At 43.4% G+C, this 27,658-nt stretch overlaps 1 protein-coding gene across 6 annotated transcripts in view; it reads right to left on the reverse strand.

Moving 5' to 3' along the window:
* Nucleotides 1-2,936: 2,936 nt before the first annotated feature.
* The window catches only part of FBXO15 (F-box protein 15), a 74,468-nt gene continuing 49,746 nt past the window's right edge, over nt 2,937-27,658 (reverse strand). For all 6 annotated transcript variants that reach the window (XM_055367981.1, XM_019014206.3, XM_055367982.1 and 3 more), the window contains 2 exons: nt 11,484-11,608; nt 2,937-3,299 (listed from right to left, as the gene is read on the reverse strand). In XM_055367981.1, the coding sequence (XP_055223956.1) occupies nt 3,030-3,299; nt 11,484-11,608 (395 nt within the window). In that variant the 3' untranslated portion in view covers nt 2,937-3,029. The remainder of the gene's footprint in view (nt 3,300-11,483; nt 11,609-27,658) is intronic.

The raw sequence follows: 27,658 nt of genomic DNA on the forward strand, positions 1-27,658 counted from the left end.
TAACCTAGAGATGTGTGCAGAACTTGGCAAACTACAGCCTGAAGGCCAAATTCAGCTGCTGTTTTTATAAATAAAGTCTTTTTGGAACACAACCATGCCCATTTGTGTACCATCTATAGCTGACTTCACACAACAATGGCACAGTTGAGGAGTTGCAGCAGACACCATATGGCCCACAAAGCCTCAATTATTATCTGGCCTGTGCAGAAAAAGTTTGCCAACACCTGCTTTAGAGAAAATATTACATTTATAAAACAGACACAAATGCTTTAGAAGGAACTAGAAAACAGAGTTCTTACAAAGTAAAACCCTGATCACCAAAATAAAAAATAAAATACAAAAATGATGCAATATTCCATAAAGCAGAACAAAAGACTAAAAGACAGACGATAAGATGGAAAAGATAAGGCATTTGAGAGAATCAATCCAGAAAGAATCACAGTTAACAAAACTGAAAGACAGCAAAGAAACTACTGTCTGATTTTTTTTAAATCCAAGACTTAAGTACACAAGTTCATAGATAAAAATGACCCATAATGAATGCAAAAAACGTATTCCAAGGCACATCATCTTGAGATTTTAAGATACCAGGAGAGAAGAGTAAACCCTAAAAGCCTTCAGCGACTAGAGAAAGAGAGAAGACCACATACAGAGGAAGAAAAGGCAAAGTGGCATTAGATACAGCAACAATGATAACAACTGTCTTCAAAGTTCCCAGTGAAAACATTTTTCTTCCTACAGTTTGGTACCCAATTAAACTATCCATCAGATATTTTTCAGAAATTCATAGATTCAAAATATATCTTCCGTGTCATCTTTCTTAGAAAGCCACAGGAGAACGTGCACCACTGAAAAAAAGGATATGAACCAGTAAAGAGGAAGACAGGATTCCATAAAATGGAGGATGCATGCAGGGAACCCCAGAATGACAGCTGCCCAGCATGGCTAGAGAACAAGCAGTTCACAGCAAAAAGAGATGGATCTCCAGGGCTGAAGTATCCTGGGAGAAACAAAAAGTAGAATTCATAATCTGATATGTTTAAAATTATTTAGAAATATGGAGGCAAATGTAAGAGACAGCTTTAAAAGCTGAATATTAATATCTCAGACATGTGTAAGTGACACTGGGACAGGGCTGTCCGCTGGCATCTTTCAGTTGTGTGTGGCATGCACACCTGTTTTCATGAGACTCTTAAAAGCACCAAGGCTTTATGAGCACTGCCTCCTCCGCCTCACCCTTCCCCTTTGCTGCCCAGTAAACCTCCCTTCCAGGGTGAACTCAGATGTCACCTGAGATGTAAGGGACTCCCAGAATCATCGGTCAGAATTGCTCCCTGCTTCCTTCATGCTCCCATAGCTGCTGGTATATCCCGATAATGGTTTCCATCGGTTTGACAAATCGTTATTGAGTATCGATTATGGAGCACCTGGCATGCTCCTAGGTGCTGGAGATGAAGCAGTTAACCATTGTCCCTGCTCACAGGACTAGCAGTCTAGCAGGGAAGGCAGGCGTTCATGTCCACAGAGCTCCACTGTGCCATCCCTGGAGGTCCTTGCTTCCCTCCTCCATCCAAACATCATTAAACAGGAGGTAGAGAACAGGGCTTCTTCCCCCGCTCTACTATGTTTCCAGTATTGTCAGGACATCTAGTCCCGCACAATTTAACCCACGGGCTTCAGGGGGGTCTCCATGCATTTTCTCGTGGTTGTATTCCAACGCAGCTCTGTAAGCGGCACTGGGCATCCCTGGCCTCTCCTGACTCCTAGTCCTCATCTGGGCTCAGTGCTCAGGCCAGCACCTCCTTCTTCCCCTGATGCTCACTCAGCTGGGGAAGACACTCCACATTCCCTCATTGGTGACACCATGAAATAACACAGCCCAGTGCTCACAACATCTGACCGCATTTCAAATTCCTCTCTTCCCAAGGACTTTGGCCCAAGGTCGTGGAGGACAGGAGGGTGGAGGACGGTGTCAGCAGCAGAAATCCTTTTACTCTCACATTTTTTGGGGCAAGAACATAATATCTGTCCCCCATCTTCACTTGATTGCTGTCTTCAGGCTCTTTATTCTGCACTCTCACATGCTCACTATCATACACATACCTCCAAAGAGAAAGTGGCCAGGTCACTAAACAGGAGAAGAATGAAACACAGAGAGGGGGAATGTGCTCATGCACGCCTGAGAAGGAGGAACATGGCAGGACGTCGAAAACCACCTTGGAGGGGAACTTTCAAGTAGGGGATAAAAATATAATCAAAACAACCAACACAATCTAAAACAAATGTAGAACCAAATGCCCTAAAATAACATAGGCTTAGATACTTATCACCCCTATTTGAATCCTGATCATCTGTCAATTTTCTTAAAATGTTTCTGCAGAGGAAGTTTCAATAACTCATCCGTCTCTATCCCCACTCACACAGAGCTGGTGTCCCCACTGGACTTGTACTGTGCCTTGCTCTTTTAAGTTATAACTTCCTTATGATTTCAGATATATCTTTCCTTGTGAATGAGGCCACTGGTCTATTTAACTTTATTAAATACCAATATGGCTGCTGACTGTCAAGAATGTAGCACTTTCTAATTCTAGTGAATATAATGAAGTTTATGTTAATATTTAAGTACATTTTCTCATTTGAGCTTCTTACCAATAAAGAAAAAGAAAAACCGTTATCTGTAAGAACACACCCCTACACACACATACACACACACACACACACACAGAGTGATGAGTGATCACATGATCATTTGCTTAAGTAAAAGTTCTTAGATTTTTAACGAAGGGCGGAAGAGAAGTAAATACCTTTTTTTCTTTTTATATGAAGTTTCACTGTTATTTTTGTTTTTAAAATATAACTGAATCCTTCAAACATTAACTTAAAAATGACCCATAAATCATAATTTCTAATGTGAGATGAAAGGCATCGCACAGCACTCTGCAGATTTGCTTTATTTCAACTTTCAACACCAAGAACAAAGCCAGTCAAAAATAAACAACTAAATAACAACAATAACTTGCCACCTACTGCTAATATTCAGTCCCAAACCAATGGTTGATTTTTGCGATACTAAGGTAAAGGACCAGGTTGACAATAAGGTATTCTTCGGTCTCTCTGATCCACACCAGCTCCACGTGCACTCTTCCTTCCGCATCAACGTAGTCCACGTTGTATGTCTGTCCCAAGAAGCTAGAGCTGTCAGAGGGTGTGGCAGGCGATCTCAGGCACACCGGGGAACTGAAACACCAAAAGGGTTTCCCATGTTCATCCAAAAGAGTTACGTCCATCATGGAACAACTCTGCAAAATAAACACAGATTGACAAGGATAAAAAGGCCAATCAGACCTGATTTTCACAGAAAATCATGACTCTGTAAAACTCACTAGAAATGCTGTGTGTGGCATCAAAATCCAGAATACTATCATTGGTTTTTCATGGCCTACTTCATAACCTAGATTATACTTGGGCTTTTGTGTGTCTCATCACTTAATATTCATTCTCAAATATACACAGGAGCTCTCACAGGGCTCAGTTTAGGACTTAGCACTGGGAGCTCAGAGAAATGTGTCACAAATATTGTCCCTCTCCTCATGGAAGTTAAAGTACAGTGGCTACAGATGTGACACAAATCACACCAACAACCAGTCAGCGCTTCCGAGCGTGAGGCGCCGCATCACCCTGAGAAGCAGTGTGCCTGTGTTCCTGGGCCTTCACTGCCACCACCAGGCCGACCCCTCCCCTCTTCTGAGAAACCTGCTTCTCTGAGGCTCTGAACTGCAGCTCTGCACCCATGCTCCATGCCTGTCTCTGACATGTGCCAGCCTCCTGTCCACCCACTCTCATTTCCAGGACTCTGGCACCAGCCCTGCTGTCTGCCTCTCCCTCTCACTCTCTCCCAAGTCTTCCAAGTCTCACTGTCATCCCAAGTGATCCCAACATCCGTGGGGACCCTGGTGGAGCCTCCAGTATCCTGGACTCTCAACTCCTGAGCTGGTCAACTCCATGACCTCCTCCTCGACTTGACCTCAGTTATTCACTCCCACAGTCACATGGCCGACACAGCACTTCCCGGAAGTGGTCCACTTTCACTATCCATGCCTCAGGCACCCTGTCTTCTAACTGCCACCCTTCGTCTTCCAGCTGACTCACTGGATGACTTCCACTACAACTGTACTTCAGATTCACCCAGTGTTTTCACCCTGCAAACCATGACCTATTAATGTATCCTGAAGTAAATTTAGCAGGACACAACTGTTTGTCAAAATAAAATGAAAAAGTCGGCATGCATTACATACAGTAAGCATAAACGTCATTTCATGAACGCTGCTTTCATTGCACATGAATGTGTGGTCTGTATATGCCCATACCGCAGTGGATACGTAAAAAGGCCTGAAGAGCACTGCCCATGGACCTAGCCCACCCACCAGCCAGCCCTTCCTTCTCCCGCCTCTTCCTTTCCACTTTAGATTTCACTGGCCTTTGCTGGAATAACACTCTTGCCAATGCACATACCTCCCTCACTCCCCTTGCAACACACCTTAGGTCCAGGTCCAGCAAAACCCCAGCCCTGGAGGAGCACAGTTATTTTCTATCTGTCTGGACCTGAGCACCAAGCACAGCGGGAGAGCTGCACGCAGAGCTGCTGGGTGCCCATGCAGCTGCACCATCCTCAGCGCGGCCTGACGGTCCCACCCTGGCTCTCTGGGTGGCTCCCTCTCCGCCTCATGGAACAACACCTCATCCCCTCCCTCAGCCCTCTGCATCCTGCTAGGAGGGTGATCTCTGCAGAGGACCTCGGCCTTCACAGACAGGGCAGAAGGATGTTTTCCTCAACTTCCCACTGCAGATCCACAGCCCAGCTCCTCTGCACCCACCTCTCCTCACATGTGTTTCTCATCTGCTCCTCCCGGGTGTGGCCCAGTAACCTGCTGCAGTGTAGCCCATCTCGCAAAGGCACGATGTCCCTCTCTCAAGTGACTACTTCTGTCCTCCCATCAGCTTTTAGTCTTTAACACATTCAAGTAACTCCCATCTTAGAGAGGCAGAGAGAGGGAAACAGCCTCCCTGGGCCCCGCAGGCCCCTGCTCTTTCCTCGCTTCCCAGACAGCCCTCTCCAAAGAGCTGTCTCTGCTGGATTTGTCCATTAATACCCATTCACTCATCAAACCACTCTGGCCTGGTATCCTTTTTCCATCATCTGACCAAACATCTCTTGATAAGGCCACTAAATCCAGTGACCATCTGTCAGTCTGCTTCTCAGCAGTGTTTAGTTTTTCAAGAAAACAGTGAAGAGTAATTCTACCTCTCCAAATGCATCCAGAACCCACAAGCCCTGCAGCTCTCTACCCACTCCCATTGCTGAGGTTCCTACAGCTTGGTCCTAGGCCCTATTTTCACTCTATGTAATCTCTCCCCATAAATGGAACTCATCTACATTCACATTCTAAGTTATCACCAACATGCCTGTGATTCCCAAAAGTTTATCTCCAGGCCTAACTTCTTTTCTAAGTTCAAGACCTAAATATTCAAGTGCGTACTCAACTTCTGGATCTTTCAACGGTCCCTCAAGTCCAGCAGGACTACGCCCAAACTCAGGACCCTCCCAGCAAAGCTCTCCTGGTGCTCCTCGTCCCAGGGACTGGTGGAACCATCATCAGTCATCTGGCTGTGCATGCCTGAAATGTGGGCATCCTTCTAGGGGCCTCCCTCCTAGCCCTGACGAGCCAACCATCACCCAATCCCGTTAGTTCTTACCTCTCTTTCGAATCGCTTTAATTTTGTCCATCTCCATTGCCACTGCCCTAGTCCAAGTGCTATGGTCTGAATGTTTGTGCGTCCCAAAATCCGTGTCTTAAAATCTGATCACCAACGTGACTGTTTAGGCAGTGCGGCCTCTAGGAGGTGATTAGGTCATGGGAGCAGAGCTCTCATGAATAGGACTGAGGTCCTTATAAAAGAGGCCCACAGAGCTGTCTCACTCCTTTCACCAGGTGAGGACACTGCTAGAAGGTGCCTCTAGGAACTAGGAAGAGGGCCCTCACCAGACACCCATCTGCTGGTGCTTTGACCTTGGTGCTTCCAGCCTCCAAAACTGTAAGAAGTAAGTTTCTATTGCTTAAAAGCCACCCAGCTGATGGTGATATGTGATAGCATGCCAAGCAGACTAGGAAACCAAGTGACTGCTCTTCCTTTAAGGAGGCAGCCATCTAACTGATCTCCCCACCCATTCACCATATTCAGAAGACAAACCTTTACAAAACATGAGTCTGAGCATATCACCCTGAAACAACTTTCCATGGCTCTCAAGAAAGAACCAAATTCCTTCCGGCTACCATTAAGGCCTGACCTGGCCTCATCCGCCCATCCCACCTCATTGCACACATCTTGCCATCTGTGCTCCAGCCACACTGACCCTTCACCCTTGAACACACCATGCCCCCAGCTGACAAAGAGCCACCCAAGCTCCCCTGCTGAGAAATCCTCTTCCCATCTTCTCTTTGTCCATCTCAGCATTCAGTTCGAATACCAGTCCCTTGAGGAAGTTTCCCTGATACTCTCATCTCAACTGACCATGTACCCAATGGGCAGAAACACCAGTGTGTTGAATGCAGAACTTGATACAGCTGCAGTTCTGAAACTGACTCGGCCCGGCCAGTGCAGGTAAAGATGGACTCTAAGCACCAAGAGGGCAGTACTTAGGCCAGCTTGGCTCGGCATCGTGCCCCTAGCCACCTGCACATGCACACAGTCACTGAAGCTCAGCCACTATGTGCTGAATGAATGAATGAGTGTGATAAAATGAGAGGGAGGTGGTAAGAGTAGTGATGGAGGTGCTGGTTGTTATTAAACACTAAGGTAGGACAGCAGGAGCCCTAATGCATCAGAGGCAGCAAACACCAGGAAAGAAGAGACGGGTGAAGAAGCAGCCAGCATGAAACACTCTAATCCCTGATGGGAGAGTGCACGCCAGAGCCTAAGGCCCCTCACATCAGATGAGCTACACAGTGAGACCACCCAGGAACCCCTCAGACACCTGATCTTGCTCCCTGATGCCTTTCCCAGGCAATCGGCTGCAGTGGTCCTGGAACAGCAGCGACCAGCCCCACACAGCCTGTTCCACAGCACCCACTGCTTCCTGCATGACAGGGACCACCACACACAGAGCCTGGGCTGCGAGGAGGACACCAGAGTGGGGAGCAGGTGGGGAAGAAGAAAAAACACCCTACACTGCAGCCTCACTGAGGCTGAGAATGGGGGAGTTGAAGCCAATACTGAGGGCCAGCAGATGGCTCTGTCTTTGGCAGGCAGCCGGAGCCCTCCTGGAATGGGCATTACCACTGTGGCCGTTTTAGAGAGAAGGCTCTGAGGTCTAAGCACCTCTGAGATAACACAGCAGGTGGGACTGCATGGTGCACCCATCTTCTACACCCCACCACCCTGCACGACCTTAGCCACTGGGCTAGCAGTCACTTGACTGTGTTACTTACAACCTCACCAAACCCACCAGCATAGAGATGGTGGTTAGATCCTATGGGAGGAAGGAGGTGGAGCCCTGGGTCCCATCACCTGCGAGAAGGTTGAGGAGGAGAAACCCTGGCAGAAGCCAGGAAGGAGCGGCCGGTGGGGCACAAGGGCTCCTTGGTGAGGACGCTGCTCACAGCCCTAAGCCGTCGGTGGGTGTCTCAGTCTTTCTGCTCTCCCACCTCCTCTGCTGCCAGATCAAGAGCTGGGAGCTGACTCTCTTCTGAAGCCCTCCTAGTTCTCAAAGTCCAGCATTCTCCAATTCCCTCCCAACCTAAAACATGGCCTAGCACACGATAGGCACATCAAACTCTTTAACAACATCCACAGATACACCAAAATCCAAATTCTTTCCTGAGGGTTTCAAGGCCCCTCCTGACCTGCCCCAGCAGCCTTTCCAATGCCCCCCAGTCACTGTCCCTCCTGTCCCCGGGCGCTAGCCCACCCCAGGCAGGACAGCCAGCTAGGAAGAGGCCCGCCTCAGCACCAGCCACAGAGGCACAGTGGGTCTCGCACCCCTCCCCGGGCCAGCTGCCCCTCACCTCTAGAATCTCGCTCCTTATTTCCCATCCTGTCCGAAGCATCTCTTTCTTCACTGGGTTCCTTCTCCAGAATAAATCACTCCCAACCTTCTGGGGGGGGATGCATGTCAGAACCTCCCATGAGCCTTCCTCCCACTGGCCCTTTCCTCTTTCTCCTCACAGAACTTGTTTTCAATCATCCCTCTCCTAAATCAGTCCCTCTCACCCTGAAAGTCCAGGAGGCACACATCTGAGCAGTTGGCAGACCTCACCCTCCTTGCAGGAGGAAGTCTCTCCTCACCTGCGCTCCCATGGACCAGTGAACTACGCCAGGCTCAAAACTCAGTGTCTGGGAAGAGTGCAGCACTCGCACGTGTGGGACTGTCCTGTTCTTCCTGCGATTTTCGGTTGTATCAGCACCAGCAGCCTTAATCACCCATGCAGCTGCAGTGCTTGTCAAGTGAAGTGGCCAGGGTGCCTTTCTCATGGGCCACGGCCACCCACAACATGCTGACCCACGATGTACCCACAGCAGGCTCTACTGAACTCAGCTGTTCTTACATAAAGCAGAACCACAGAACTACACTGAAATATCTAGTCTAAATAAAAATGGATGCCAATCTCCATATAGATTTAGAAGTAACATTAAAATAACATAAAAAATGCCAAGGAGTGAAAGAAAAACATAAAAGAAACATACAGGAAAAGCCTCACCAAAAGAAAATCCATCCATCTGAAATTCTGATAGGCACTGGGAGGAGACAGAGCAGGACAGTACTTCACTTTGATTACTTGACTTATGCTGAAGACTGCAGCAAGGTTACCTTGAGAGGGTAGCCTAGCTGTTTCAACATGACTTTGTAAAATAGCATGGTAACCACTTACAGAGCAAGCGTCCTGCATGGATTCAGTACTAACACGTGGCCACTGACAGCATCTTTAAATGAAAAGTTCTGGAGATTAGACAGTAGTGATGGTTATACAACAATGAGAAGGTATGTAAGCCACTGAAATATAGAAGTCAAGTGGTGAAGGTGGTAAATTTTATGTTTATTTTACCACAATTAAAACACAGCTCATTCATAATATTATTGTAATAATTATCAGTATCTTTTGAGTTTTTTAAAAAAAGGAATAAAAAACTGACCTACTTATAATGTGATTTTTAAAGAATTTTAAAGTTTCATAATTTACCACATAAACTTATGATCTGTTGAGTTTTTGCTCCAGGAACTCAAACTAAAGATACTTTCCACCTGAATTACCTCCACACCAGTAAGTGTTGGAGGTCACTCAACTCTGAGGTTGGAGGAAGATGGAGATTCTCATGGGAACAGCAGGTCCCGAGGACATCAGATGTCCTTTCACTACTGCACATCACTTCAACCAACACGACGCAACTAGGCAGCATCCTCCGTCATTATCATTAATATTTTCTCACTTCTTTGTCCTTCCACCAGCATCGTATTTGGGTGACGTACTTTCTCAGTAGCCTATGCTCTGACAGGCATCGTAAACTATGTAGTAGAAGCTCCTCACCAGAGGTTGTGTCTACAATTTCCAGAAGGAGCAGGGTTTTTATTTTACATTTTTTTAAAAGTCATATGTACCTAAGAAACTTTCTAAGCTTATGTCCATGCTTTAAAAAAAAAGTTTTTAACTCCTTCCAAGCAATTTCTTAAAATAAATGTTATCATTTCACTATTCTTAGGGTGATCAGATTCCTGGAGAGAAATACCTGAGCTGCACAGCAAATACAAGGCATATGACATCACTGATCTGACTTTCTATTCTTTTGGGAATTCTGAGGATGGCTCAGTCTTAATACTGAATCCAAGAGCATAAAAGGCAAACAGAAAATAAACCACATCTACCCTCCAGGCCCAAGGGAGAAGGTACAAGCTTTTGAGCTATCTGCTATCTTTTGCCAAAGCCCATCTGAGAGAAGGAATTTATGGGGAAAACTGTCCAGGGACATGCAATCCATTCTCTACTTTAAAAACTCAAAATCCTGCTTTCAGATCAAGCTGTTTTTCTAAAAACCGGTGCACCTGAGTCACATTGGTTTAGCAACCTACAGAATCACTGCTTGGAGCTCATGTAAAGGTCCAGTTTTGAAGCCGTATCTTCAGCTTCTCTGAGAACTTCTAGGAGAAATCTGTGAGTGCATCTGCTGCTAAGATGCTATTTAGGGTGGGTCCATTATGTAGCTTAGTCTGCCCTACATAAAGTCCCATTGGAAATTTTGTTTTTAATGATCATAACTGGGATAAAGCTTTCTTTGTATAATTACTACATTTCCCTTTTTTCTCCCAATGAGAACTAAATGACTGCTCTCATCTTTCTCTGGACTACCAGAAAACACAGAACAAATTATTTTTAAAAATTATGCTGACCCTTTAAAAGACAGTCACATTCACATTCTGCCTTTCTTGATCCTCAAGGTCTATTTTGACGTGAATATTTTATCTTAGTACCTACTTTTATTATAGGCTTTATTGAAATCTGAAGAAAAAGAAAGAAGGTAGGTCTGTGCTCTTAAAGGCATGAAACAACATGGTGTGTGATAAACATAATTTTTACCAAAACTTAAACATTTGCTATGAATAAATAGGATTTGCAAAATATCTCATTGTATTAAATATCAAGTGGCTCAAGGGACAGTGCTTCATGATAACAGCACTCTTGGTCCCAGTCGTCATCATTAATGTTTCTAACAAGGTGCGCATGCATAGCGCAGGATAAAGCCATGTTACACGAGGCCCCCGCAGTCACAGGAGATTGATCCCACTGGTCCCTGGGACTACGAAAATCTTGTTCATCCCATAAAATAAAGATGGAGAGTGACAAGAACCAGGAGCAGCCATGGGCACAAGGACAGAAGAAAGCAAAACTGTGAGAACATCTTTCTCCTCTTCCTCCTCCTCCCTCCTTCCCTGCCACTTCCCAACCACTAGGTCACCTCTCCCACCCATGTGGCTAATCTTTTATTTCACAGTTCAAGAAAATCCCTATATCCTAGACTAAGAATTTATAACTGCAATAAGTTTTAAATTGGTACATGGATGATCAAGATGTTTTGAGTAGATGCTGCCTGCCTGGTCCAACCTTCAGTTCCACTCTCTTTCCACAAAACAGAGGGGCTTTGAGAGAGTAGGGGGCTGTGATCAACAGTGTTCTGAAATGCTGCTGCAGACTACCTGCCCCTCCAACTCCACCATACTCAGTGACAAATGAAAGGTACTCAATAAGCATCTCATGAGTGAATCCACTGGTTGTCAATGGCTAACAGAATGTGCACCAACCTTCAGAAACCAGAACAATAAATCCAGAACTATAAAAGAAACATCATACATATATGACTATATACATATATAAACAGACTTTTTATTATATAGAAATCAAGTTACTTGAAGAAAAGAAAACGGTGCTGTTTTTTACCTTTATACAGCCATCAAAAATATCAGTTTTCCACGAGAGGCCAACTTTTCCAATAAGAGGTAGGTGTTCTCTGTTATTTTTTAAATGTATAACAATGAGCTTCACGTGTCCATTTTCAATATTTCCTGAAAAGATATAAGATTGTTTCAATCACTGTCTTCCAACGCAAGATGACAAGCCAAGCACGTTCAGTGGGCGACTTTATGAGGATACCTCACCCTGGTAAGCCCTGGCCTCAGCGACGAGGGCAACATGGGCACAGCAATCCCAGCCTCTGGCTTGAGGCCAGAGTGATGCATCTGTGTCCCAGAGGCAGAAACATTAACCAGTGCCCAGAAAGGTGATGTCAAAGGTGAGTCAGGGGAAGCCGGCTGAGGCGAGCCTGGATAGCCACCTGTCACTGATGGAAAGGTGGTCGCTGAAGGAGGAAAGGGTTCTTCTGATGTGGGTAAGCCAACAGTGCTGGAAACCGATATCTAGAATTACACAGCTGAAGAAAGCAGGTGCAGAAATGGCAAAGAAACAAGGGGCTGGAAAGCAGGCGAACATGAAGAGGAGTGGAAGAAACTCATATGAAATAAACCAACACCTCTGCACACGCTTGTAACTGAGTGAGAGTCCGTGCACACGCTCACCTAGCTGGAGGCCAAACCCTGGCCCTCTGCTGCCAGCTCCAAGCCAGCTACTGGCAGCCTGGCCACACGGAGGAGCCCTCGCACCCACACAGCACACTAGCCCTGCTGCCATAGGCCTCCTGTGGCAGGGAGAGCCGCGGCACCACTCGGTTTCACACAGACACAAGCTTCCCGGTTCTGTCTGAACACACCCTGAGAAGCGACCATCAGGCACAGCAACACAACTCATACCCGAGAGTTCTCCAGAGATGGAAGTCTGAACAAAGGGAAGATGCAAGTCACAGGGCAAAGCAAACAGAAAAATCATGGAAAAGAGCAAGTGTTCTCCAGCCCTGGCCTGGTTATTTCATGAGACAAAATAAAACCAAAGCCAAGCTGCCTTGGGAGCCAAAGCTCTGCTCTAGAAATGTTATACAGTGTTCTCCAACTTCAGTGTCACCAGAAGGTTAAAGCCCACGCTTTGCCTGGGGCCTCTTTTGTGACCCAGTAATATGCTTTAAGTGAGAGAGGACACAGAGGCAGGGTTTCCAGCCCCGCAAACGGGAGCTCCTTGCCCAGATGCCACACTGCTGGTTTCTCCACGTCTTACTTCTGTTCCAAGGACAGAGGCAGCCCACATTTTCCTCTCTACTGCTGAGTAATTAGCAAGAGCTGTATAGCTTCCCTTCCACTCTCCCCAGGCATAGGAAGAAATGCCAAATGACACGGACCCTTCCCAGGCAACAGCTCTGCTGTCACCTCATCACCTCGTCACCTCAGCAGGGCTCGACGGAAGCAGGGAGGAAGTGTATGAAAAGCAAGGCCTCAGTGGAGCCACAGTAATGATATTCTGAATGGACCAGATGTGACTCTGCTCTGCCCTGCACTACTGCAGCCACGTGCAAAACCAAGGGAGGCCTCTGACTGGTGCGGCAAAGGCAGGCAGCCGACGGCGCCTACAGAAAACCAGGAGCTCATCTTCCACACAGCTTGTCCCCAGGACACGGCAGAAAATGCACTCCAAAGTACAGCAGCCAATAACGTCTCAATGGCAACTGTCTGAGCTAATAAACATCAAATCCCTATAGGAAGCAGAGACTGTTACTTTGTTATTACCAGGTATTCTCCCACTTCAGAACAATTATAACACTGTGGTGTCTCAAAAGGTCAGAGCTCTTTCTGCCAACCCTCTGTAACCACTTATAAGACAGAGAAAGGTTAAGCTCTTCCTACATTTAAACAGTCTGCACATGGAACAGATGTGTGAAAGTGTGTGTATATAAAATAGGTGTATTTTTGAGTACTTATTGTATACCAACCACTGAGTTAGACACTTAACAGCTTAGAAGAATACTTTAACACCTTAATAATAATATTAACTGGGCAATATAATTTTCTGAATTCATAGGTGATAAAACTGACGCAGAGAGGTTAACAGTAACTCGCCCAAGGTCAGATCCCTGGTCAACGGCAGAAACATGATCCAAACCCTGTTCTGTGTCCAGAGTCTATGTTACAATAGAGTAAGAAATATGCAAAACATATCACTAATTAATTATCTACTAGCCAATAATTTATAATGCAGATTCAGATTCTCATGTTTGTTTCCATACTACTCCCAAGAGAAAAGCCTATTTATAAATTAGCAAGCAGGATACACTGGGGAATCACTATGGCTTCCCAATACTTGAAGTAATGGCTCAGCCTATGAGTCCCACAGTCAGCCTCTGCTCCCAGCCCTCCTTATAAGCCGGGTCACTGGTGATGCAGGCTCCTTCAGTGAGACACATGTGTTCCTGTAAACCTGGAGTCGGAAATGAGCATGAGAGGAGGAAGAGAACGGGAAGAGCCATCTGCTGGCAGAGGCAGTGGCAGGGGCCTGCGCCTCAGGCTGGCAGGAGCAGAGGTTCTGAGGCTGCTAATGGTTACTATAGTGGTGATAGTTTCACAAGAGAAGCCACAGAGCATGGCTTTGCATCTATAAACACAGAGTGTGGCTCTCCTAGAGAGACTATGAGCAAGTATAGCCTTCATTAAATTCCCGTGCTCCTTAAGTCATTCAGAATAAATTCTGTTCTTGGAGACTCTAATCTTAACTTACCAATACACAAGACCATCTGCAAAATTCAGCAAAATACAATTTGAGGCTCACCATCCTTGGTTTCCAGTGACACTGTACCTGTAAGCATGGCCTTTAGACTCATAAAGACCTCATTCCAAACCCTGCTCAGCCATTTATTAACTGTATAACCACGGTCAAGTTCCGAACTCAGTAAAATACGGATACAAACAGCACTTGATAAGGCCTTGTGAGGATGAATGGAACTGATTATATTAACATTATACAGTAGTTGATTATGTATGCCAAGCTAAGTGTGTTAAGTACCCTCTATGCTTTATCTCAATAATAATATTCTATCTAAAGACTGCCAAGTGCATTGTCAAGCAGAATGTGGAGATGTGCCATGTTTGTAGACTGGAAGACCCAATATAGTGAAGATGTCCAATTATCCAAACTTATCTATTATAGTTTCACACAATCACAAGCATAATCCCAATAGGTACTTCAGAAAATGGTTTATAAATAATTAATACTTATATAAATAATAATATTGGCAAGACGATTCTAAACTCCATATAAAAATGCTATGGACCTAAAATAGCCAAAACAATCTTGGAAAGGAAAAAAAAAAAAGTTGACTTCAAGACTTACTATAAAGCTACAGAAATCAAGACAGTGTGGGATTATTTATAAAGACACACAGATTGGCTGGGTGCGGTGGCTCACACCTGTAATCCCAGCACTTTGGGAGGCCAAGGTAGGTGGATCACCTGAGGGCAGGAGTCCGAGACCAGCCTGGCCAACATGGTGAAACACCATCCTACTAAAAATACAAAAATTAGCCAGGTGTGGTGGCAGGCATCTGTAATCCCAGCTACTCAGGAGGCTGAGGTGGGAGAATCGCTTGAACCCAGGAGGCAAAAGTTGCAGTGAGCTGAGATCGCACCACCGCACTCCAGTCTGGGCAATAGAGTGAGACTCCGTCTCAAAACAACAAAAAAAAAGACACACAGATCAATAAAATGGAATAGATTGGTTCAGAAATAGACCTACACTTTTATAAGCAATGGATTTTTGACAAAGTCATCAAAATGATTTGATGAGCAAAGAAAGTCTTTTCACAAATGGTACAAAAACAACTGGACATCCACACTGGGAAAGAACATCAACTTATCTTCTAATTTACACAAAACACAGATAACAAACCGAAATGCAAAAGCTGAAACCATAACAACGGTAGGAAAAACAAAGAAGAATATCTTTATAACGTGGGATAGAAAAAGTTTGAAAACAGGAAAAAACAACCAGGAAATTTAAAATTGATTAGATTTCATCAAACGAGAAACACTAATTTGTAACACTTTCATAATAAGGCATCAGATGTACAAACCAAGAAAACATGTACTAACAAGTACTAATAAATATGCTATAATGAATTATCTGCTCTGACTTTTCTAGGTAATTACCACTCAGAAAGGAGTATACTGTTTCTAATGCTTTACCTGTTATAAATTCTTGGGGAGTATATAATCTGAACTAGACACAGAAAAAAATTAATATCAAGAAACTTGATAATATCAAGATGGAACGAAAAGTCATCTATTTTTGGAATTACAACAATAAAAAGATGATAACATGATATATACAAAAATTAACTGAAAAAAACCTCAAAAACATTAAAGAAGAATTTCATAAGGAGATCACCTGCACTTCTCAGGTTCTGCTGCTAAAGAGCTAAACAATCTCCTACCTCTGAGGCCCATAACTTGTTTTTCATACCCTTGACATTTTCTATTGTGTCTTACAGAGTAAGCACTGAATAGTGTTTTGTTTTGTTTTGTTTTTAGACGGAGTCTCGCTCTGTCGCCCAGGCTGGAGTGCAGTGGTGCGATCTCAACTCACTGCAAGCTCTGCCTCCTGGGTTCACGCCATTCCCCTGCCTCAGCCCCCCAAGTAGCTGGGACTACAGGTGCCCGCCACCATGCCTGGCTAATTTTTTGTATTTTTAGTAGAGATGGGGTTTCACGGTGTTAGCCAGAATGGTCTCGATCTCCTGACCTCATGATCTGCCCACCTCGGCCTCCCAAAGTACTGGGATTATAGGCATGAGCCACCATGCCCCGCCAGCACTGAATAGTTTTTAATTGGTATTTTAATAGAAACTATATTACAGAAAGTCTATAGGATATAGAGCACATCTAACAAAATATGGAAACATAATAAGAATTTGTTCACAAAGGCAACACAAAAATAAGTATTAATAAATGGAGAAAGATGCAGGATCTACATAAAAGCATTTCTCCAGGGTACTAGAGGGAAACTTAAACACAAGCATATCTCAAACATACTGCAGATTCAGTTCTCGACCACAGGAATAAAGCAAATATCACAAAAAAGCAAGTCACATAAATTTTCTGGTTTCCCAATGCATATAAAAGTTATGTTTATACTATACTCTTTTAAATGTGCAATAGCATTATGTCTAAAAAATAATGTACATATTTTAATTCAAAAAGACTTTATTGCTAAAAAATGCTAATGACCATCTGAGCCTTCTGCAAAGCATTATCTTTCTGCTGGTGGAAGGTCTTGCCTCAATGTTGATGATTGATGACTGATCAGGATGGTAGTTGCTGAATGTGGCTGTGGCATTTTTTTAAACTTTTATTTTGGCTCGGGAGTGCATGTGGAGGTTTGTTATATAGGTAAACCGCATGTTGCAGGGGTTTGTAGAGATTATTTCATCACCCAAGTAATAAGCATAGTACCCGACAGGTAGTTTTTGGATCTTCACCTTCCTCCAACCCTCCACCCTCAAGTAGGACCTGGTGGTATCTGTTGTTCTCTTCTTTGTGTTCATATGTACTCTATGTTTAGCTTTCACTTATAAGTGAGAACATACGGTATTTTGTTTTCTGTTCATTGGTTCACTTAAGATAATGGCCTCTAGCTCCATCTATGTTGGTGTAAAGGACATGGCTGCATAATATCGCATGGTGTACAAGTACCACATTTTATCCAGTCTACCACTGATGGGCATTTAAGTTGACTCTATGTCTTTACTATTGTGAATAGTGCTGTAGTGAACAGATACATGCATGTGTCTTCATGGTAGAATAACTTATAGTCCTTTGGGAACATACCCAATAATGGGATTGCTGGGTCAAATGGTAATTCTCTTTGCAGTTCTCTGAGAAATTGCCAAACTGCTTTCCACAATGGCTGAACTAATTTACATTCACACCAGCAGTGTATAAGCGTTCCCTTTTCTCCACAACCTTGTGAGCCTGTGTCATTTTTTTGAATTTTTAATAATAGCCATTCTGATTGGTATAAGATAGTATCTCACTGTGGTTTTGATTTGCACTTCTCTAACGATTAGTGATGTTGAGCATTTTATCATATGCTTGTTGGCAGCATGTATGTCTTCTTTTGAAAATTGTCTGTTCATGTCCTTTGCCTACTTTTTAATGGGGTTTTTTTTGCCTGTAAATTTAAGTTCCTTACAGATGCTGGATGTTAGACCTTTATCAAATGCACAGTTTGCAAACGTTTTCTCCCATTTGATAGGTGTCTGTTTACTTGGTTGATAGTTTCTTTTGCTGTGCAGAAGCTCTTTAGTTTAAGTAAGTCCCATTTGTCAATTTTTGTTTTTGTTGCAATTATTTTTGGTGTCTTCATCATGAAATCTTTGCCAGTCCTATGTTCAGAATGGTATTTATTAGGTTATCTTCCAGGGTTTTTATAGTTTTAGGTTTTACATTTCAGTCTTTAATACATCTTGAGTTGATTTTTATATGTGGTGTAAGGAATTGGTCCAGCTGCAATCATCTGCATAGGGCTAGCCAGTTATCCCTGCATCATTTATTGAATAGGAAGTCCTTTCCCCATTGCATGTTTTTGTCTCTTTGTTGAAGATCAGATGGTTGTAGGTGTGTCTGGCATTATTTCTGGGCACTCTATTCTGTTCCATTGGTCTATGTGTCTGTTTTTATGCAAGTACCATGCTGTTTTGGCTACTGTAGCCTTGTAATATAGTTTGAAGTCAGGAAATGTGATGCCTCCAGCTTTGTTCTTTTTGCTTAGGATTGCCTTGACTATTTGAGCTCTTTTTTTGTTCCATATGAATTTTTAAATAGTTTTTATCTAATTCTGTGGAGAATGTCATTGGTAGTTTGATAGGAATAACACTGAATCTATAAATTACTTTAGGTAGTCTGGCTATTTTAACAATATTGATTTTTCCTATCCATCAGCATGAATGTTTTTCCATTTGTGTCATCTTGAATTTCACTGAGCAGTGTTTTGTAATTCTCACAGAATTATAAAATAGATCTCATAGAAGTCTTTCACCTCCCTGGTCAGCTGTATTCCTATTCATAGGTATTTTATTCTTTTTCTCTTAATTTAAGTTCTGGGATACATGTGCATGATGTACAGGTTTGTTACACAGGTAAATGTGTGTCATGGTGGTTTGCTGCACCTATCAACCTATCACTTAGGTATTAAGCCCCACATGCCTTAGCTATTTATCCTGATGCTCTCTCTTTCCACACACACACCCCTCGACAGGCCCCAGTGTACGTTGTTCCCCTAGGTATTTTATTCTTTTTGTGGCAATTGTGAATGTGAATGTGTTCTTGATTTGGCTGTCAGCATGGATGTTGTTGGTGTACAGAAATGCTACTAATTTTTGTACATTAATTTTGTATCCTGAAACTTTGGTGAAGTTGTTTATCAGATCAAAGAGCTTTTGAGCAGAGACTATGGGGGGTTTTAGGCATATAATCATCTTGCCTGCAAACAGAGATAGTTTGACTTCCTATTTGGATGCCTTTATTTCTTTGTCTTGTCTGATTGCTCTAGCCAGGACTTCCAGTACTATGTTGGAGTGGTGAGAGAGGGCATCCTTGTCTTGTTCCAGTTTTCCAGGGGAATGCTTCCAGTTTTTGCCCATTCAGTATAATATCGGTTTTGAAATAGATGGCTGTTATTATTTTGAAGTATGTTCCTTCAATGCCTAGTTTCTTGAAGGTTTTTATCATGAAGTGATGTTGAATTTTATCAAAAGCTTTTTCTGCATCTATTGATAATCATGTGGTTTTTGTTTTTAGTTTTATTTATGTTATGAGTCACATTTATCGATTTGCATATGTTGAACCAACCTTGCATCCTAGAGATAAAACCTACTTGATCATGGTGGATTAGCTTTTTGATGTGCTGCTATATTCAGTTTGCTAGTATTTTGTTGAGGATTTTGGCATCTATGTTCATCAAGGATATTGGCCTGAAGTTTTCTTTTTAATTGTGTCTGTCTCTGCCAGGTTTTGGTATCAGGATGATGCTGGCCTCACAGAATGACTTAGAGAGGAGTCCCTCCACCTCAATTTTTTGGAATAGTTTCCCTAGGAATAGTACCAGCTCTTCTTTATACAGCTGGTAGAATTTGGCTGTGAGTCCTTCTGGTCTGTGGCTTTCTTTTGGTTGGCAGGCTTTTTATTACTGATTGAATTTTTGAACTCATTACTGATCTGTTCAGGGATTCAATTTCTTCCTGGTTCAGTCTTGGGAGGGTGTATGCGCCCAGGAATTTATCCATTTCTTCTATGTTTTCTAGCTTTACGTGCATAGAGGTGTTCATAATAGTCTCAGGGTTTTTGTATTCCTCTAGGGTCAGTGGTAATGCCCCCTTTGTCATTTCTGATTGTATTTATTTGTATCTTCTCTATTTTTTATAACTCTAGCTAGCAGTCTGTCTTAATTTTTTCAAAAAAACAACTCCTGAATTCATTAATATTTTGTACAATTTTTCACATCTCAATTTCCTTTAGTTCAGCTCTGATTTTGGTTATTTCTTGTCTTCTGCTAACTTTGGGGTTGATTTGCTCTTGGTTTTCTAGTTCCTCTAGTTGTGATGTTATATTGTTAATCTGAGATCTTTCTAACTTTTTGATGTGGGTGTTTAGTGCTATAAACTTCCTTCATAACACTGCCTTAGCTTTGTTGCAGAGATTTTGATATATTGTATCTTTGTTCTCATTAGTTTCAAATAATTTCTTTATTTCTGCCTCAATCATTTCCCAAAAAGTCACTCAGGAGCAAGTTGTCTAATTTCCATGTAATTGTATGGTTTTGAGTTATTTTCTTAGTATTGATTTCTATTTTTATTGTGCTGTGGTCCAAGAGCATGGTTGGTATGATTTTAGTTTTCTTTATTTTCATTTGCTGATGATTGTTTTATGTCTGGTTGTGTGGTCGATTTTGGAGTATGTGCCATGCACAGATGAGAAGAGCGTATATTCTTTGTTTTGGGGTGAAGTGTTCTGTACATGGCTATTAGGTCCATTTGGTCAAGTGTCAAGTTCAGGTCCTGAATATCTTTGTTAGTTTTCTGCCTTGATGATCAAATATTGTTAGTGGGGTACTAAAGTCTCCCACTATTATTGTTTGGTTATCTAAGTCTCTTCATAGGTCTCTAAGAACTTGCTGTATAAATCTGGGTGTTCCTGTGTTGGGTGCACACATATTTAGGACAGTTAGTTCTTCGTGTTGAATTGAGCCCTTTATCATTATGTAATGCCCTCCTTTCTCAATTTTGATTTTTGTTGGTTTAAAGTCTGTTTTGTCTGAAATTGGAATAGTAACCCCTGCTTTTTTTCTCTTTTCTGTTTGCTTGGTAGATTTTTCTCATTCTACATCCCTTGAGTCTATAGGTGTCACTGCATGTGAGATGGGTGTCCTGAAGACAGCAAACCATTGGGTCTTGCTTCTCTAAATCCACTTGTCACTCTGTGCCTTTTAATTGGGCTATTTAGCCTGATTATATTAAAGATTTGTGTTGCTGTGTCTAGATTTGTTGCTGTCATCATGTTGTCAGCGGTTACTATGTATATTTATTTGTGTGGTTGCTTTATGGTGTCACTGGTCTATGTACTTAGTCTGTTTTTGAAGTGGTCAGTAATAGTCTTTCATGTTTACAACTACCTTGAGGACCTCTTGTAAGGCAGGTCTGGTGGTATCAAAATCTCTTAGCATTTGCTTGTCTGAAAAGGATCTTATTTCTCTTTCCCTTATGAAGCTTCATTTGGCTGGATATCAAATTCTTAGTTGAAAATTATTTTAAGAATGCTGACTAAAGGCACCCATTCTTTTCTGTAGGGTTTCTGCTAAAAGGTCCACTGTTAGTTTGATGAAGTTCCCTTTGTAGGTAACATGCCCCTTCCCCCAGCTGCCTTTAATGTTTTTTCTTTCATTTTGACCTTGGAGAATCTGATGACTACGTGTCTTGGGGATGGTCTTCTTCTGTAGTGTTTCACAAGGGTTCTCTGCACTTCCTGAATTTGAATGTTGGCCTCTCTAGAGAGGTTGAGGGAATTTTCACAGACCTTATCATAAAATATGTTTTTCAAGGCGTTTGCTTTCTCTCCATGTCTTTCAGGGAGGCCGATGCATTGTAGATTTGGTCTCTTTAATCCCATATTTCTTGGAGATTTTTTTCATTCTTCTTCATTGTTTTTTCCTTATTTTTGTCTGACTGAGTTCTTTTGTAGAGCTGGTCTTGAAGCTCAGATTCTTTCCTCATGCTTGGTTGATTCTGTTGTTAATACTTGTGATTGTATTCTGAAATTCTTGAAGTGAGTTTTTCAGCTACATCAGCTCAGTTTGGTTCTTTCTTAAATGGCCATTTCATTTTCCATCTTCTGTGTCATTTTATTGTAGTCCTTAGATTTCTTGGATTGGGTTTTGACATTCTTCTGAATGTTGATGATTTTTGTTCTTATCCATATTCTGAATAATATTTCTGTCATTTTAGTCATTTCAGCCTGGTTAAGAACCATTGTGGGGGAACTAGTGTGGTCGTTTGGAGGTGAGAAGACACTCTGGCTTCCTGAGTTGCCAGAGTTCTTGCAATGGTTCTTTCTCATCTGTGTGGGCTGATGTTTCCTCAATCTTTGAAGTTGCTGTCCTTTGGATAGGTGTATGTTTTTGCTTTTATCTTTGATGTCCGTGGGGGTTTGATTGTGACATAAGGTAGACTGAGTTGACTGGTTTCATTTCTGGTAGATTTTGTGGGAGCCAACGCTCAGCTCAGCACCCCTAGCCTGCATGTTTTAACTCTGGAAGACTGATATCATGACCCCAGCTTTGTTCTTTGACCCCCCTCAGGATGGAAACCTGCTGTGTCAGAAGAGCCAAAGTGTTCCCAGAATGCTGGTCACAACACTGATGGGTAGTGCCAGATAAAGCATCATGTGGTGGCAGCAGGATCCATGCTTGTTTGCATGGGCGAGCAGCAGCAGCAGCACAGCAGGGTGCATGCTTGTCAGCTGGGACACAGGGCTGGTGGGCCCAGAGAAGGGGGTGGGGCAGAGAAGGGGGCAGGCTGTTAGGGTCCATACACACATTCACACCCACAGTTGTGTTGGCACAGGGCAGGGTGCTGGCAGGCACAGAAAGAAAGGTAAGGCAAGGTTCACTCATACACGTGTGCTGGCAAAACAAGGGGGGGGGGGTGGCTGCAGACAAGTACGTGCTAGCAAAGTGGCATAGGGTAGTCTGCATTGAGGAATGAATGCATGCGGCTGGTGCGTGTCAGCGAGGGCCACTCTGCTGGAGCTCTCTGATGGTCAGGTGTGGTCTGCCAGTGCAGGAGCTATGATGTGGGTCCAAGCCATAGTTGGGCTTCCAAGGCAGCACTGCAAGCAGGTACAGCCAAGCTGGGGCCCTGGGAGAGGCCAGCAGACACAAGGGTGCTCAGGTGAGTCTGGCCTCATTTCATGGGCAAGATCACCCTGCTCCGTTCAAGAAACCACTTTCCCTGCTCATCTGTAAGAAGCAACTCCTTATCCATTCAAGTTTTATCATGAGATTAAAGCAATTTAGTGACAGCAGGCCCCACTTCTAACTGTAGTTCTCTTGCTATTTCCACCACATCTGCAGTTTCTTCCTCGAGTGAAGTCTTGAACCTCTCAAAGTCATCCATGAGGGTTAGAATCAACTTCTTCCAAACTCCTGTTAATGTTGATATTTTGACCTCCTCCCTTGAATCATGTGCGTTCTTAATGGCATCTAGAATAGTGAATCCTTTCTGAAAGGTTTTCAATTGACTTTGCCCAGATCCATCAAATGAATCACCATCTCTGGAAACTACAGACTTATAAAACTATAGACTTGTAAAAAGACAAGAGAGAGACAAAAGAGAGACTACAGACTTATAAAATGTATTGCTTAAATAAGACTTAATGGATGAAATTACCCTTTATGGATTACAGAATGGATGTTGCGTTAGCAGGCATGAAAACAACATTAATCTTTTTGTACATCTCCATGAGAGCTCTTGTATGACTAGATGTACTCTCAATGAGCAGTAATACCTTGAAAGAAATTGATATAGTCTAGATATGTATCTCTGCCAAAATTTCATGTTGAAATGTAATCTCCAGTGTTGGAGGTAGGGCCTGGTGGGAGCTGACTGTATTGGAGGGTAGATTTCTCATGAATGCTTTAGTGCCACCCTCTTGGTACTATTCTTATGATAGTGAGTGAATTCTTGCAAAATCTGGTTGTTTAAAAGTATGTGGCCTCTCCCCTCCTTTCTCTTGCTCCAGCTTTTGCCATGTGATGTGCCTACTCCCCACTTCGCCTTCCACCATGATTGTAAGCTTCCCGAGGCCTCCTTAAAAGCTGATGCCATTCTATATCCTGTACAGCCTACAGAACCTCGAGCCAATAAAATATCTTTTCTTTATAAATTACCTAATCCTGAGTATTTCTTTTTAGCAACGTGAGAACAGACTAATACAGGAATCTTTCTTTCTGAGAAGTGGGTCTCAATAGTGGACTTATTCAGTAAACCATGCTATAAACAGATATGCTGTCATCTAGGCTGTGTTGTCTCATTTATACAGCAGAGACAAAGTAGATTTAGCAGCCTCCTTAAGATCCCTAGGATTTCAGAATGGTAAAAGAGGATTGGCTTGAACTTAAAGTAAACAGCTGCATTAGCCATGAACAAGAAAGTCAACCTGTCCTTTGAAGCCAGGCAGTGACTTCTCTTCTCTAGCTATGAAAGTCCTCGATAGCGGCTCCTTCCCATGGAAGACTGTCTCATCTAAATTGAGAATCCGTTGTTTAGTGTAGCCACCTTCATCAATGATCTTAACTAGATCTTCCGGAGAACTTGCTGCAACTTCCCCTCAGCACTTGCTGCTGTACCTTGCACTTTTATGCTGTGGATATTTCTTGTTTTCTTAAACCTTATAATCCAACCTCTGCTAGCTTCAAACTTTTCTTCTGCAGCTTTCTACCTTTTATCAGCATTCACAGAATAAAAGGGAATTAGGTCCTTGCTCTGGATTAGGTACTTGCTTAAGGGAATATTGTGGCCAGCTGGATCTTCCATTCGACAACTAAAACTTTCTTCATATCAGCCATAAGGCTGTTTTGATTGTTTATCATTTGTATGTTCACTGGAGTGGCACTTTAATTTCCTTCAAAAACTTTTCCTTTGTATTAATGACTTGGCTGTTTGGTGCAAGAGGCCTAGCTTTCAACCTCTCTTGGCTTTTAATATGCCTTCCTCACTAAACTTAATCACTTCTAGCTTTTGATGTAAAGTGAGAGACATGCAACTCTTCACCTGAATGCTTAGAGGCCACTGTAGGATTATTAACTGGCCTAATTTCAACATTCTTTCTTACCAGGGAATAGAAAGGCCTGAGGGGAGGGAGAGGGACGGGTGAACAGCTGGCCAGTGGAGTAGTCAGAACACATACAACAGTTATCTATTAGGTTTGCCATCTTACATGGGCACTGTCTGAGGTGCCCCAAAACAGTTACAATAGTAACATCAAAGATCCCTGATCACAAATCACCAGAACAGATATAATAATAATAATGAAAAAGTTTAAAACATTGGGAATTACCAACATGTGACATAGAAATTCAAAGTGAGTACATGCTATTAGAAAACCAGCACCAATAGATGTGCTTCATGCAGAGGTGCCACAAACTTTGAAGTTGTAAAAACTACAATATCTTAGACTTCCAGATCCAACATGGTAGCACAGAAGCAAGCTGGATTCACTCCCTTCAACAGAAAACCAAAACAAATGCACAATGCTAAGATTATCACCAGAAATATTCCAGAACTCAAATACGAGAATGAGATAGTTCCTGAGGCCACAGAGAAGTGAAAGATCCTGAGCACATGGTGATAGAATTGGATTTCACATCTGTGACACCCCTTCCCCCATTCTACCCATAACCAAGGGCGCAGAAAATTTTCCTGCAACTCATGGTCTCCACAATGCAAACCATGAGATTAAGGTGGACAACCAGCTTCCCCACCATCTTGGGTTCCCTGGCAGGAGACCTGTCCCTACTTTAAGCCTACTTTAGGCCATGGGAAGTACTGAGAGTGCCTGAAGAGAGAAATATCCTTGAGGACAGACAAAGTCAAAATGGAGAGGTGAGACTATCATCCCCAGCCCTGGAAATGCAGCTCAGTAACTCAGACAAAGGAGATGCCAAATCACTGTGGCTGTTCAGTAGCACCACACTACAGGATGGATGTTCCACTGGTTCCTGGGCACAAACCCCTAGCCAGCCTTCTCACACTGCCAGGATATACTCTTTGGGGCCTCCTGCATCTGAGACAAGTAGTACTCCAATTAGTTACTACAGCCAAGGTGAAAATGGGCTTAAGGCACCACCTAGAGCCAAAAAGGAGCCAACAACTTGGCAGTAAATAATATCTAAGCAAATACATCCCATAAAAAAAAAACAAAAGCCAGACAGAGAAGACTGGAATAAATAACTAATCATTCAGTGGAAAGATATAGCCATATAGCCACAAGAAAGAAGAGCGAACAGGGAGCCATAATCTCCCAAAGCAAACAAAAAAAAAAAAACCACAAAAAACAAACAACAACAAAAAACAGTAACTGACCCTAACAAGATGGCGATATGTGAGCTTTCTGACCAATAATTCAAAATGGTAGTTTTAAGGAAACTCAGTGATCTCCAAGATAACACAGAAAAGCAATTCAGGAAAACAAACATGTTGATAAACCAGGAAAGCTGAGAAAAGACACAGACCCTCTGAAAGAAGCGGATTACTCCTGCAGGATACAGGACACACACCAAATACTGTGAGTACCCAAGCTATGGAAGTAGGAAAGAGGAATCACCCACCCCGAAAACACACCCTCATTGGAGAACTTGAAGGTCTAGATCACGGGAGAAGATTCACAGGTCCTTACCTGGAGCTGAGTCAATTTAGAGAGCCGAGTGAAATACTGGGGCAGAACAAGCAGTGGGAAAAGCCCTGTGGGCTCTCTGGATCCACAAGGAAGCCATTTCTGCCTTGCCTAGGAAGGATCCTTGGGGAGGGTTGCCAGAGGAACTGGGAAAAGACCAAAAGGAAAAGGAAACCTCCAGCTAAACTTTGTAACAACTCCAGCTGAACACAATGTCTCCTGGCCAGAACTTGAGGGAGGGTGTGAATCTGGTGTGCAGGCTCCACAGGTTGGGAGGCACGAAAGCCCTCCTTGCTTTCACAGTTGAGAGGCAGGTAGGCTGGGGCAAGTTCTCAGCCCTGCACAGCCACTGCCTGGAAACAGACTTGGTGCTGTTGTGGGGGTGGGGGGTTGGGAGGATGAGGGGGGCAGATGCGGTGGAAGTGAGATCAGCCTTTTAGGTTGCATGGGAGCTGGGTGAGGCCTGTGACTGTTGGCTTTGCCCCGCTTCCCTGACAACCTGCATGACACAGCAGAGGCAGCCATAATCTTCCTGGGAACATAGCTCCATTGATGTGGGAACCACACCTCCATACCCCACAGCAGCCACAGCAAGACCCACCCAAGGAGAGTCTGAGCTCAGACATGCCTAGCCCTGTCTCCACCTGATGGTCCTTCTCTGCCCACCCTGGTAGCTGAAGACAAAGGGCATATACTCTTGGGAGTTCTAGCGCCCCACCTACCACCTGATCCTCCCTATACTACTACAGCTGATGCTCTCTTAAAAGCACAACCTCCTGGCAGGAGGCCAACTAGCACAAAAATAGTGCAATAAACAAAATTACAACTAAGGACCCTTGCAGAGTCCACTTCACTCCCTTGCCACCTCCACTGGAACAGGAGCTGGTATCCACGGCTGAGAGACCTGCAGACAGTTCACATCACAGAACTCTGTGCAGACACCCCTTCCTCCCCCGAGTACCAGCCTGGAGCAGGTAGACCTACCGGATGGCTAGATCCAGAAGAGCGATAACAATCACTACAACTTAGCCCTCAGGAAACCACATCCCTAGGAAAACACAGAGAGCACTACATCAAGAGAACACCCCATGGGACAAAAGAATGTGAACAGCAGCCTTGAACCCTAGACCTTCCTTCTAACATAGCCTACCCAAATGAGAAAGAACCAGAAAAACAATTCCGGTAACATGACAAAACAAGGCTAATATCCCCCAAAAATCACACTAGCATACCAGCAAT

This window comes from Gorilla gorilla, chromosome 17 (genome assembly GCF_029281585.2).
Source record: "Gorilla gorilla gorilla isolate KB3781 chromosome 17, NHGRI_mGorGor1-v2.1_pri, whole genome shotgun sequence".
NCBI lineage: Eukaryota > Metazoa > Chordata > Mammalia > Primates > Hominidae > Gorilla > Gorilla gorilla.